We start from the raw sequence: 13,708 nt of genomic DNA, 5'->3' as shown, positions 1-13,708 counted from the left end.
ATCATTCAATCAACACACTTATAAATAGTGCCACTGCCAGATGAATTAAAAAACAAACATCAGCAAAATTCAAATGATGGGAAAAGAAGAACCTTCAAGAATTCCCTTCCCCTTCCCACCCAGCCCTGAGAACTACTTTGAAATATTCCAAGAGACCTCTAAATACATCCTGGCTGGAACATATTCTGAGGGCTGAAGACAGTGCAGTGTAGGTCTGTTTTATGTTCTGTTTCATAAATACTTTCCATCTGAGTCAGATTACGACCTTCCCTTTTGGATTCATCAACACTGGCCTGATGTCACTACATTTGCCTTTTAGCAGCAACGTGATGACATATCAAGGGCCCCTTTGATCAGAGTCATGGAGATCCCTTTATCCTCTAACTTTGCTATTTTTTTTGTATTCACTACCCGGTGGATTCCCAGGCAGCCATTTCCAACTTGTGCAATGCTCCTACAAGTGTCAGAGTAGCTCTTGAGTCCATTTGGTTCTTTAAGGATACTTCTGGTCAGATGAAAACCAGGTAGGGGTATGAAGGTGGGTCTCTGTTAGGAGAACAGCCCTGCAGGAGAGCTAGATGTTATTCCTCGTTTCTCACTACATCATTCCATATTCTTCTGCCTTTAGTAAATGAAATAAAAATAGGAAAATTTATCAATGGGATAAGGAAATGGTGCTTTTGGGCTCCTAGGTAAAAATAATGAAAATAATTGGAGAAACAAAAGGGTATCAAGTCTGAAGATCCAGTATAGTGATGCATAAGATGCATCACTATGGACAAGTTGTTAACCACTCTGAGATTCTACTTTCCAATCTTTAAAATGGGGAAGATGAGGGGCCGGCCCAGTGGCATAGTGGTCAAGTTTGCACACTCCACTTCAGCGGCCCAGGGTTTGCAGGTTCAGATCCTGGTTGCGGACCTATGCACCATTCATCAAGTCATGCTGTGGCAGGTGTCCCACATATAAAGTAGAGGAAGATGGGCACGGATGTTAGCCCGGGGCCAATCTTTCTCAGCAAAAAGAGAAGGATTGGCAACAGATGAGAGCTCAGGGCTAATCTTCCTCACAAAAATAATGAGGAAGATGATAATTCCTACCCTCCAAGGTAATAAGAATTAAATATTTGTGAACTTTAAACTATAAAGCACTGACCAGGAGGTAGTAACAGAATGATCATACACAGCGAACACTAGAAAAGAGAACTTAACAAGGGATCACTCCCATGTTTCAGAGGAGGGTGCCTGGGTCACAGAAAGCTGGAGTTCAGGTTAGCATCAAGGAAGCTTCACGAATTCAAGGGCTCCTCAACACAATAGAAAGCCAATCGATACTGACTAACACTGATCAATCAAGAAATACTGCTACATATATTATTTAGAACATGTGGACCCAGGACAGCAGCATCAAGCATCACTTGGGAACTTTCTAGAAGTGCAGATTCTTGAGCCTCACACCCACCCCAAACCTAAAGAATCTGAAACCTGGAGATGGAGCCCAGGAATCTGTTTTAAACAAGCTCTTCAGGTGATTCTGATGGACACGAATGTTTGAGAACTATTGATTTAGAAACATGGAGGTATACATTCTAAGAAATAGCTTAAGGAGATAAAAGTGTCTGCCTCTAGGAAGCAGGACCGGGAGGTAGAGGGGTGGAGCAGGGGACTGCTGTTCTTTAGAGAAAAGCCTTTCATTCTATTTGATGTTTTAACTATGTGGATGAATTACTTTGAAAAATTAGAAATTATTTTTAAAAACAAATAAACTGGGATTTCTGAAGTATGTTTGTGACAAGAGCCTGGCTTGGGCCCTTAAGATGGATACAGGAAGCTGGCGGTAACACTCAGGAGCCAAGGTTCAGCACAGTCGCTACTAAGTAAATCCAACTCCTAAGGGATGTCCCTGCCTTCCTGAAGGCTCATCTGCTTCCTTCTCTGTCCCCGTGGAGTGCGGCAGACCCCCTCCCCCAGGGAGAGAGACCAGGAGTGCAGCCCAAATAAAGGGACAGTTTGGCTCCAAATTGTAAGCCTTCCTGTCACTTTCCCACCCATTCAAAAGCAAACTCCTTCCACCTCCATCCCCACCCACCCACTCACCCACCACCACCCTTCCTGGTCTTCCTTCCTCTTTCCCCTTCCTCCCCCTCCCACCCAGCTCAGGAATAAATGCTGTTGGCTTCAACTGACCGATGGAAGCTGTTGTGAACCGTCTCACGGGGCCAGGATGCCCTTCCCCACCCTCTCCACGCCGGACCAGCTGCACGCAGAGCTCGTATTCAGTTCGAGGTTCCAAATAGTTGAGGGTAACAATCTCATTTGTCACTGAGAAGAGGGAAAGCCCAGGAAACTTAAGTTGACATTCTTTAAACTGGAATGTTGTTATTGTGATGTGAACTAATCTTTGGTTTTTAAAAATACAATGTCTTAGTGAAACAACAAGAGAGGCAATTCCATCTTCAGGGCCTTACCGTTCCTAATATAAGGAAAATGAGGCCTTTAAAGAAGTTTCCAGGTTAAAATGCATACATTCATATAAGTATCTTTGTGCCACTTATACACTTCTGCTCAGTGTTTTTATCTTTTCATTTGTAGAGTAAAACTGCACAAATCTTCCAGAGTATGGAATGCCAATCAAATTTAGGGAAAAAAATCTCAATAGAATAATATAAAATAATTTCTACTGTTTTCAAGTACATACAGTGATTGCAATCAAGCTCTCAAGAGAAGAGACTCTTAGAGAGTTTTCTTACAATAATGGATAACGGATTTGTATCATTACAAATGAGGGGTTTTGGTGTACTTGAAAATAGATCCTGTAAACAAATGGTATATGCTTCTTTTCCCCTTAGCTATTTGCTTTAGCCGGGCTCTGTTTTTCCATGGATATTGCAAACGTAGATTTTTGCCTTAACCATATGATAAATTCCCAATTGGTAAAAAAAAAAAAAATTGGGCTGTGTTTAAGAGTTCTTAGAAGACCACTTTGTGGGTGTCCACTTGTAGAAAGAGTTGATGGATTATTACCACAGTATGAAAAAGAAAAAAAAAAAAAGCTACTTTAAATAAGACCTAGCCATTGATGCTGGAAACAGCAATCCAGCAAATCAGCCTTATGTCGCTGGGATTCTGAATTTTGGCTGAGTCTACAATGGAATCTGAAAAGTTCAGTAATGATAGCATGACTTTATTCAGTGTACCCAGGTCAGCTAGCATTATTAAACCAAAAACTCTCCTTTTGTTCTCCTTATATGTGACTTCCTCAATTATCTACATATAGTAGGTAGAGGGCCATTTTTAGGAAATCACAGGCATGGTGAGACTCGAGTGTTGTTGGAGGGATGTATGTTACCTACAAGCATGATAGTGGCAGTTCTCTCTCCAAGATGGAGCAATTAAGCAGCATGGCCAATTGATAATGCTCAGTTTTCTTTTTAAAAATTGTGATTTTACATCATCATGCAACAAACAGAACTGTAATTTGTATTTCAAAATATATTTAACAAATAAATAAATTTACCTGTTTTCATAAACTTTTCACATTTTATCACATTCTGTTGAATTATTGTTTTCTTTCAGGAAGATGGGGGAGGGGCATGTAATGCTCTTTGTGCACACCTCCACCTCCCTCCACCCCAGTCCTATCTGCCACAACCCAAACTTTGTAGGTCTAAATTCCTCTCGAAATCTCTGTGCATTAGGGGCCTGCACGATGGGAGAAGATTCAAATGAGAAAAAGAATAAACAACTCAATATAGCAGCAACAATCACCCTTCAGATTTGAGAAGATTCGTCTCTGCCTTGCCAGTAGGCCCTGGCTCTGTTACCATATTCATGGCATAAACACATATCTTTCACCATGACCAAGCGAGAGAGAGTAACTAAAAACAGGATTGGAGATCCAGAGAAGCCTGGAGAGGAAATATTGATATAGAAGAAACTCCTGACACAGGCTGGTTCTGGGTCCCACAACTTCCAGAAAGTTAGCTTCAGAGCCCAGAGGCCCCTGCACTCTCTCCTGACTACTCTGAAACAGAATTCTCTGTACAGATGCCACCTTGGGGTAGAGGGATGAGACTGGAAGAAGGGATTTCTATTCTCGGGGAAAATTTTTTTTCCTGGTGCCATATCTGTAGCTGCAGCCTTTTCTGTCCAATTCTTACCTTGAATATGCCGCCAGGCCTCATAATGATTAACAGGTTTGTACAGAAGCTTCTTGGATTTGATTGGTCCATCCCCAAAGTAAGGCTCAGAGCTGATGTTGATGACAGCAAAGTTGTGTCCAGTGTTGATAACATTTGGGGCGTTCAGGGGCTTTGGGAGAACTAAATAAAATTTCAGCAATCAGATTAGTCCTTGGATTTGGGGACTTTGTCATTGTTTTTAGGTAGGGGTAGAGGGTGAGTACCCGTACATTTCCAAGAAAGCCCTCTTTGAGTTCTCTGCGCTGATTCAATGCAATCATCTGCTCTGTGATCTCCTCACTTTGTTCTCACACCTCCAACCCCTTATCCACAGTCAAAGTGCTTTCATGAAAGATGAGCCCTCCTCTGCTCAAGACCCTTCAAAAGATTCTCATTACATTTAGAATAAAGTCTAAAATTCATACCATGACCCACCAAGGCTTTGCATGATCGAGCCCCTGCCTCCTCTTCCCCTCACCCAATACCCTCCAGTCCCACTGACCTCCTCTCAGTTCATCCAACTAACAAGGTACCAAGCTGCTCTCTGTCTTAGGTTCTCTGTAGATGTTCTCCTGCAAGGAATTCTCCAGACCTCCCGCTATTCTCTGGTTAACTCTTACTCATCAGTCAACTCTTAGCTCTGATGTGACTTCTTCATGGGGGCTATCCCAGAACCTCATTTAGGTTCACGTGTCTACACTTGCACAGAACTTATACTTTTCCTTCATTGTAATTTTCAGATTTTATTATTCTTTGTGATTTTGTGTGATTATTTAATATTAGTCTTCTCGCTAGACTATGTATTCTCTCTCTTTCTCAGCTTAAAACAACACAAATTATTATCTTACAGTTCTGGTGGGCAGAAGTCAGACGTGGGTCTCACTGGGCTAAGATCAAGCTGTTAGCAGGGCTGTGTTCCTTTCTGGAGGCTCTAGGGAAGAATCAGCTTCCCTGTTCTTTCCAGCTTCTAGAGACTATCTTCATTCCTTGGTTCAAGGCCCCTTCTTCCATCTTCAAAGTCAAAAACACCACATCTCTCTGACCCTTCTTCAATGTGCTATCTCTTTCTGACTACAGCCAGGAAAGGTTCTCTGCTTTCAAGGACTCATGTGATTAGAGTGGATCCACCAGATAACCCAGAATAATATCCCCATCTCAAAGACCACGTATTCTCAAGGGGGCAATAGCACCCCCACGGAGGTGAACATTGGTCCTTGGGGGATGAAAAAATCTTAGATATTACAATGGTTTGTGGCCTTCCAGTGAGACACAGTACATAACAGATCCACAGTACATCCATGATATTAACATTTTATGGCGATGGGAGGAGAGTTTTGAATAAAATTTCTAAAAGGGCTCCTTAATGGGACAATAATGATAAAAATATTATAAAACACTGCAGTAGACTCTAAACTCCATTATGGCAAAGACCAGGTTTGTTCACATTGAATCATATTGAATAAATATTTGTCAACTGAATTTCCAGTGAACTCTATAGCTCCATTAGCCTGACCTTCTTAAAAATGCATAACTGTTGTTTTTTTCTCCCCAAGAGTGTATGTTACATAATGTAGAATCTTTCAGATTTCAGGGGACATTACAAAGTTCAGTAATTCTACCTGTCTGTCACAATGTTTTGGCTCACCGTCTGTAAACATGATTTTCAAGTCTTTGCTCAGATATCATCCTCTCAGGGAAGCTGGAGTACCCTATTTAAAGTTACAGTCACCCCTCCAGCTGTGCCCCAGAATTCTCTACCCTCATTTCTCCATGACACTTAGCATTTTAGAGAACTATACATTTTGCTTACTGATTTGTTCATTGCTTGTCTCCCTATGGGAATGTGAGCTCCATGATAGGAGAGCTTTTTTTTTTTTTATTGTTCACTGCTGTATTCTCAATGCTAGAACAGGGCCTGAAATATCATAGGCCCTCAGTAAATTCTGTTGACTGAATGAAGATGTAGGAGGAAGTTGTCCAAGGCCAGGATAATAAAGCCAGTAAGAAGGCTAATCTAGCAGTGTCCCGACTGGAGGTGGGCCATGCCAGGGTTAAGTTAGGTAAGACTGGATACACATTTCACTTACTACAGTTTCTGAAAACAGGGCATCGCTGTGAGTAAATTCACTCATTAAGTCATGCTTCCCTTGTGTGATCAAATAAGACCACCTGCTTGTGTAAACCGTCAGATGCATATTTTATTATAGCCATTAATGCCAAAAGCATCTCTGTTACAAAAGTGGAGAAAAATTGCTCCAAAAGCTTCCTCTTCGTAATTTATCATTTTATTTTTTATCTTTCAGTCATTTTTATTGAGATACCATATGTATATATATGGTAAAGAGCAAAAATCTTCAGTGTCTTTAGCTCAGTGGACTTTACCTACATATATACCCACGTAACCACCCCCCAGACTGAGATTGAGAACGTCTCCAGCCCCCCAGAAGGCACTCTTGTGCCCCTTCCCAGTCAATGGGGAACTACCATCCTAACTTCTGTCACTATAGATTAGTTTTGCCTATTAAGTTTACATAAACGGAATCATCAAGTATGTACTTTCTTTTGTTTATTATTATGTCTGTGAGATTCATCCATATTGTTGCAGGAATTAATTTTTTATTGCCGTTTAGAATTCCATTATATGATGTTATGGGCTGAATTGTGTTCCCTCAAAATTCATATATTGAAGTCTTAACCACCCCCCCACCCAGTACCTCAGAATGGAACTGTACTTGGAGATGCGGTCTTCAAAGAGTGATTAAGTTAAAACGAAGTCATTAGGGTGATTCCTAATCCAGTATAACTCTTGTCCTTATAAAAATTGGGACACACACACATACAGAGGGAAGAAGGTATGAAGATAGAAGGAGACCATCTACAAGCGGGGGGCGAGGTCTCAGAAGAAACCAACTCTGCCAAAACCTTGATCTCAGACTTCTAGCCTCCAGAACTGCGAGAAAATTAATTTCTGTTGTTGAAAGCACCCAGTCTGTGGTACTTTGCTGTGACAGCCTAGCAAACGTTTTCATATAAATACACCAGAATTTATTTATCCCTTCTAGTGTTGATGGATATTTAGGTTAATTTCAGTTTTGGGCTATTATGAATAAAACTGCTTGGAACATCCTTGAAGATGTCTTTTTTTGAACATATGCACTCATTTCTTGTGAGCATATACCTAGAAGTAGAATTGCCAGCTCATAGGTTAGATGTATGCTTAGCTTTAGTATATATTGCCAGTTTTCCAAAGTGGCCAATTTGTACCCTGATAGTAAGGCCTAGTATCTATTTTTTTTAAATACCATGATTAAAGACACTGATGAATTTACCTAATGACTATTTCCATTTTATAGATATCAGTCAATATGGCAGGGAAGAGGCATCAGTGATTTAGACCTAGAGATACTTTTTATGCATTGATGTCATTGTGTGCTGTATCTGTCATTAAAAAATAAAAATTAGAACCAGTGACTCTCCTGAATCTTAGCAACATGGTTTGTTTTGACTTATTATAATTTATTTTCCATGGGCAGCAAACATTCCAAAAAGCTTAAAAATAAGGTAATTTGGGGCCAGACCTGTGGCCTAGTGGTTAAGTTCTATGCGCTCTACTTCGGCGGCCTCAGTTTGGTTCCTGGGTGCAGACCTACACCACTTGTCAGTGGCCATGCTGTGGCAGTGATCCACATACAAAATAGAGGAAGGTTGGCACAGATGTTAGCTCAGGGAAAATCTTCCTCAGCAAAAAAAAAAAAAAGATAATTTGTCTTGTCTGCATATCATTTCCTTTCTTCCAAAAACATGCAATTATTTTCCATAAATTATTTTGATCACGTGAATGTTCTACCAAATAAAACAGATCTGAGTTTTTTCCAGTAACCAAAAAATATTAAAGATTCTGAGGTGGTTTACATAATTCTCAGGGCAGAGAATCCAAATCTATGAGGCTATATTTATGATACTCTTGTTATTATTGGCCTTAAAAAAAAGATTATGTTCTGGGTATTTACATTCATTTCCTTTATAGAAACTACCGTTGGGATTGCCCAAAGGTTTCTAATCAAGTAATGAAGTGGGTAAATGCAAATCAGCTTTGGTTATCTTGCTTCCTCGTCTGTAACACAAGAGACTCAGGAAACAAAATCATCTAGAAAAGATGGTGCAGGGTTTGGAGTCAGGTGACTCAGTTCGAAACTAAGATTTGCTGCTCACCAGCTGTGCTACTTTAGATAACTAAACCCTCTGAACCTGTTTCCTGACTGGTAAAAGCGGGGACAACAATACCTACTGCACATGGTTCTTATAGAAATTAAATAAGGTGAAGTATATGAGGCATTCAGCCCAGTGCCATTCTAGAATATACTCCAGAGAGCTGGTAGGTGTTTGTGTCTAATGGGTTTATAAGTAACTTGCAAATTCAAAATTCCCTGTTGTTTCTATGTACACCAGCCAGGCTAACTTGGATTTACCTCCACTTTATTTCTTCCTCTCAAGCCACAAATGTACACAGATCCGCTTAGATTAATTTGAATTTTGAAATACTAATTCATAGCAGGAAGAATACTCACAACCCTGAATATGTAAAAAAATCATTCATGTTAATTATATATCATAGCCTGGCTTCCTAGTAAGTGAGCAATCCTCAAAATAAAGACTCTCCAGATTAGTCCCTACGATAATGAATAAGAAGTCACAACAATGATGAAGCTAAACTTTCTACAAAATATAAACACTACCAGACATGGTGTGCCAGACATAATTCCAAATGTTTTATATATTTAACAAATCTTCACAATAACCCTGAGTGGTAGATAAACTCAGCTTCATTTCCAAATAAAGAAAGGCTCAGAGAGGTTAAATGCATTTGCTCAGGGCCACACACAAGGTTACTAGCTGTTAGGGACAAAAATCACACCAGGGGCCTATGACTCTGAAGGTCACATACTTAATCCCTCCTTTCCATTTTCACACATATATATATTTTTTAAAGAGGCTTCGTATCCTGGAAAATATCCAGAAGGCATTTTAGTGGTCAGATAGCATTTCTATCCAGAAGCAGCCACCAGCGATACATAAACACAGAGCATCAAGGATACAAGCTCTTCCTCTGGGAAATGGAGTTTACCTTTAACAGAAATGTTGAAAGGCTTTTCCACCATCCCAGCCACTGTGTTCACACTGCAGACCCAGACTCCAGAGTCAGGGGGGAGGATCTGGTGGATGGTGAATGTGGCCACTGAGAGATGACCTGTGTGGTTAAACTCTTTTGGCTGGAAAAGTCAAAGACAAAAAAATAAAAGCTTCTAGGGAGGCATAAACACAAAGGTCCATAACACTGACCCCATCTCATTGTTTAATGAGAAGTTTTCTAGGAGAGATTAAGAAGCTCAATGCAAGGCTAGCATAATCATTGGCTTCTTTCCAAAGCTATTGTAGTAGCCTTGAACGTTTATGTTGGATGGACGCCCTCTCAGATCCTGCTGTTGTGTGTGTGTGTTTGGGAGTGTGGGGTAAACACTTACGAGCAAGGAGTCTAATTCTTTTTAAACTGCTTCTGGTAACATTTGCTCCTTTCCGGTCTAGGACAGTGATGGCTGGGTGAAAGGACGAAATGGCTTCCTAAAGTGTTTGAGGGGCTGTCAAGTGTCGTATCGTGGAAAAAGCCAGGGCTTGAAGACAAAGGGACCTGAGTTCACATCCCAGCTCTGCCACTTTTGACCAATTCCTTACTTACTTAACTTCATCCAGCTAGATTCCACTTCTGCAGAAAGGGGACAGGCAGTGTTAAGTAAGATGTTGTATACAGTATAGTCAGCCCTCACTCAATGGTAAATGTTACTTCCATGAATGCACGAAAAAGGCCAACAAGATTTTGGAAGCTCTCAATTGGCTTCTTCTACCTATTTTGAGAGGAATCAGGAACATCTGATGTGTGGACACTGGTAATGGCACATTCTGCATATCCTGTCCCCAAGAAGTCACTAGCATCTGCCTTCTGGTCAAGTTGAATTTCAGTCATCATTGAGAGAAAAATAAGAATTATTTCAAAATCTTTAGACAAGAAAATACATCAACTTCCTGAGGCTCACATGTGACACAGAGAAATTTGGGGTGGCTCCTGTCTCTGCTGCATTTGGGATTGCTGGGAGACAGAAGGGAAACATATTGGAAAAGTAGCTTAGTCCTTTCTACTGCTGTCATGGTGGCCTAACCAGTGGTGAGCACCAGCAATGAGGGCTAAGTGAAGAGGCAGGTGACCCAAGGAAGTCCAGGGATCATGGTTTCTGAACTGGAGATGTGGGAGCAGGTCTATCCAGAGTCAAATGGATCATGCTGAACTCTCCTCTTCTATACTCCGCTAATTGCTGCTCCAAAGAATGTGACAGGAGGAGACCAGTCATCAAAGCTCCATGTCCTGATGGCACCTAGTAGGTAGCATATGAAGCTCCGGCTGATTCATGGGTTGCAACCCCCATTCATGGCCACTGGACCACCTCACTCTTCCTAATATGAGGAGTTAGAGACGAGGGGGTATTGTGGGGGCAGAGCCTTGCACAGGATGACATGCACTTCTTACCACACACAGCCGGACAGTTCTGCAGGATGAGTGCCATCCTCGGCACCCAGCTCCATCAATTTCCCTGTGGTGGCATATTTCCAACCTTCACTGTGGGGCTGGCCATGCAGGGGAGACCACTGAGGCTGCAGGGAGTCTGCTCTACGTCCCCAGCGATATGGCATTTTGTCAACACTAACAACATATTGGCCTAAGAGGATGCAAGCCCTGGTGGAATCTAGCCTGTAGGGGGTGATTACTACACTGACATCCAGTGATGCAGGAGGTCAGATTAGGAATAACTCTTACATGGAGCACTGTCCCATCCGGCTTAACGAGGGTCATTTCTTCATTAGCAGGTAGTGGCCAGCCAGACGCTTTGCAGATGGGGTTGAATTTACCACTGTTTACTTCTATGTGATCTGGCAAATCCTCTATCTTTGGGGTCATCCTTGGCAAGCCTGAATGAAGAAAACAGCACTGTAAAATCTAATCTGTAACACAGCAGCACAGTAATAATAAAAGTAGCTACCGTTGAGCAAGTCATGCACTAGGAAAGAACTTTGCAAATGTTATATTGTTTTATCATCACATAATAAACTTGTGAGGTGGGTGCTATTGTGGTCATTTTATAGATGAGGAGAATTGGGCTCAGAGTCCAGATTCAAGCTCAGATCTTTATGAACCCAGAGTCCACACTCGACTATAATGCTGTGCTTCCTCAGTGGACCTGAGAGGTACAGTCTCAATATCAAAATGAGTATCTCCACCACATCTCTGCAGACCTTGTTGTTTAGTCCCTCTCTTGCTTTTTCAGACAATTTTTTCAAAAAAAAAAAGGCAAAAAACAAAAACTAGTTCTTCTTCCACCCAGCAAGCCCCCTGATGTTGCTGATCAACAGCATGATCCTCAGTTTTCATATGACAGATGTCTCATTGATTGAGAACTCTGCAAGTGGCAGGTGATTAAAAATATTCACATTTACATCCAAGAAGTAAGGTGGAATATAACTCCCTTAAATCAGTTTCCAGTCAACAGCCAAATCAAAAACGTTGCTGCCAATAGCAAAAGAAGAATGAATAGTAGAGAACGAATACTCCTGAAATATAACAATTTTATTCTGAACTGTAGGGTCTTAGAGAACCTCAGAGCATTTGTAACTAAATGTGAGACATGGTTGAAAACAGTCCAACACCTGGCAAGGAATGTCGGAGAAGGAGCTGCCGCAAGAGTAGCGGTCACTGACATGCTCTTTCATATGGGCGGTGGGAGAAGGTGGGGTCAAGGTAAACACATCACTGTTGACAGTTTATATGGATATTCTATTTCTCAGGCCTAGAATGAAACAAATCAAGTGTGTGGAGCGGGAGGGAAAGAGGTCTGATAACTACAAAGATTTATCTGTAGACTTGGAGAGATTGTAATTAGAAAATTTACCAAATTTTTCAACCTGATTAGTTATTCATGTAGGAACTTTTATAAGTGCTTTGACACTTTTAAACCATCTCTTTCCCTCCTTGTCCTCCTACATTTTCTGCAGCTGGATGGAGGTGAAGGTGGAGGGTGGAATGGGGTCTTAGGGACAGGGGGCTGTGTTCTGAAAGCCCGGAGCCTGGATCTAGGTCTCAGATTCTCACACCTATTGCAACATCAACCTTAGAACAGAAAGGAAGGAGTAAAATAAAAAATTCAAATCCTTAAGCTTTTTAGTTGCCCATTTTCAGTCCAAGCCTCTGGTAGCCCCAAGGCATTTCCTTCCCTTCCTAGACCCTCCCAGATTCCCACCCTGCAGCAAAGTCCAAACTCTGGAGAAAGAAGAAAAAGCATTAAGCTGACAAGCCAAAGCCTTGGAGAAAACAATTGTTGGCATTTCCCCCATATTTGTTCTGATTTTCTAACTCACAGAGAAAAGGCTCTGAGTATAGATTTCACTGGACATATGTTTCCTTCTATAACGTTTATATTTATTTGACTGAAAAAGTACTATAGGTTTCTTATTTTTAAATTTTGAAAATATGCTTCTTTTAATTTTAAAAAGTATATTCTAGGGCAAGGGTTAGCAAACTTTTTCTGTAAAGGACTAGATAGTAAGTATTTTCAGCTTTGCGAGCCATAAGTTCTCTGTGGTAACTACTCAACTCTGTTGTAGTGTGAAAGCAGCCATGTACCATATATTGTAAATGAATGGGCGTGGCTGTGTTCCAATAAAATTTTCTTTATGACAACAGATGGTGGGGCAATAAAAAGGAATGAAGTACTGATAGGTGTTACAACAGAGATAAACTTCACAAACAGTATGGTAAGTGATAGAACCCAGCCACAAAAGACCACATGTTGTATGATCCTATTTACAATATATGAAATGTCAAAAATAAGTCAATGTGTACAGACAGAAAATACATCAATGGTTTCCAGGGGCTGGGAAGAGGGAAGAGTGGGAGTTCCCCCAAGATTTCTTTTGGTACGATGGAAATACTCGGAAGATTATGGCAATGGTTGCACAACTCTGCAAATGTAATAGAAACTGTTGAATTGTACATTTTTAAAGGGATGAACTTCATGATATAAAAATTATATTTCAATAAATATAAAAAAAGAAAAGATAGTGGGCTGGATTTGGTCTGTGGGTCAGAGTTTGCTGATCTCTGCTCTACGGTAATTTCTGAAGGAGAATTATTTAAAATTTCATTCTGAGGGTAATCTTTTCTATTTTTTTCCTTCTTGCTATCTTTTAAAAAATATCCTTTGTCCCAATCCCTCCAAAGTAGTTCTTTCCCTGTTGTACGCTTCCAGGGAATAGGCTGGTCCTAGAGAAAGGAATAGAAGAGGTAGGCAGAGCTCTCAGCTGGCTAGTCATTACTTAATGTGCTACAAAGAGCATGTGGTTTATTCTTAGTGGAAAGAGAAATGAAGGCCAGTATGAGGGTTCATCGAGAAGAATCAGAAAGCTGTCCTTTAGGAGTTGGGATAT

The 13,708-nt window shown here is 40.9% G+C and overlaps 1 protein-coding gene across 1 annotated transcript in view; it reads right to left on the bottom strand.

The window, feature by feature from the left end:
* TEK (TEK receptor tyrosine kinase) overlaps positions 1-13,708 on the bottom strand; it is a 98,179-nt gene that overhangs the window by 27,346 nt on the left and 57,125 nt on the right. The window contains exons 8-11 of the mRNA XM_058565923.1: positions 11,046-11,197; positions 9,306-9,450; positions 4,160-4,321; positions 2,187-2,321 (exon numbers count right to left, since the gene is read on the bottom strand). Coding sequence (XP_058421906.1) covers positions 2,187-2,321; positions 4,160-4,321; positions 9,306-9,450; positions 11,046-11,197 — 594 coding nt within the window. The remainder of the gene's footprint in view (positions 1-2,186; positions 2,322-4,159; positions 4,322-9,305; positions 9,451-11,045; positions 11,198-13,708) is intronic.

Source organism: Diceros bicornis, chromosome 22, assembly GCF_020826845.1.
Source record: "Diceros bicornis minor isolate mBicDic1 chromosome 22, mDicBic1.mat.cur, whole genome shotgun sequence".
NCBI classification, from domain to species: Eukaryota; Metazoa; Chordata; class Mammalia; order Perissodactyla; family Rhinocerotidae; genus Diceros; species Diceros bicornis.
This window is presented reverse-complemented; position numbering and strand designations above follow the sequence as displayed.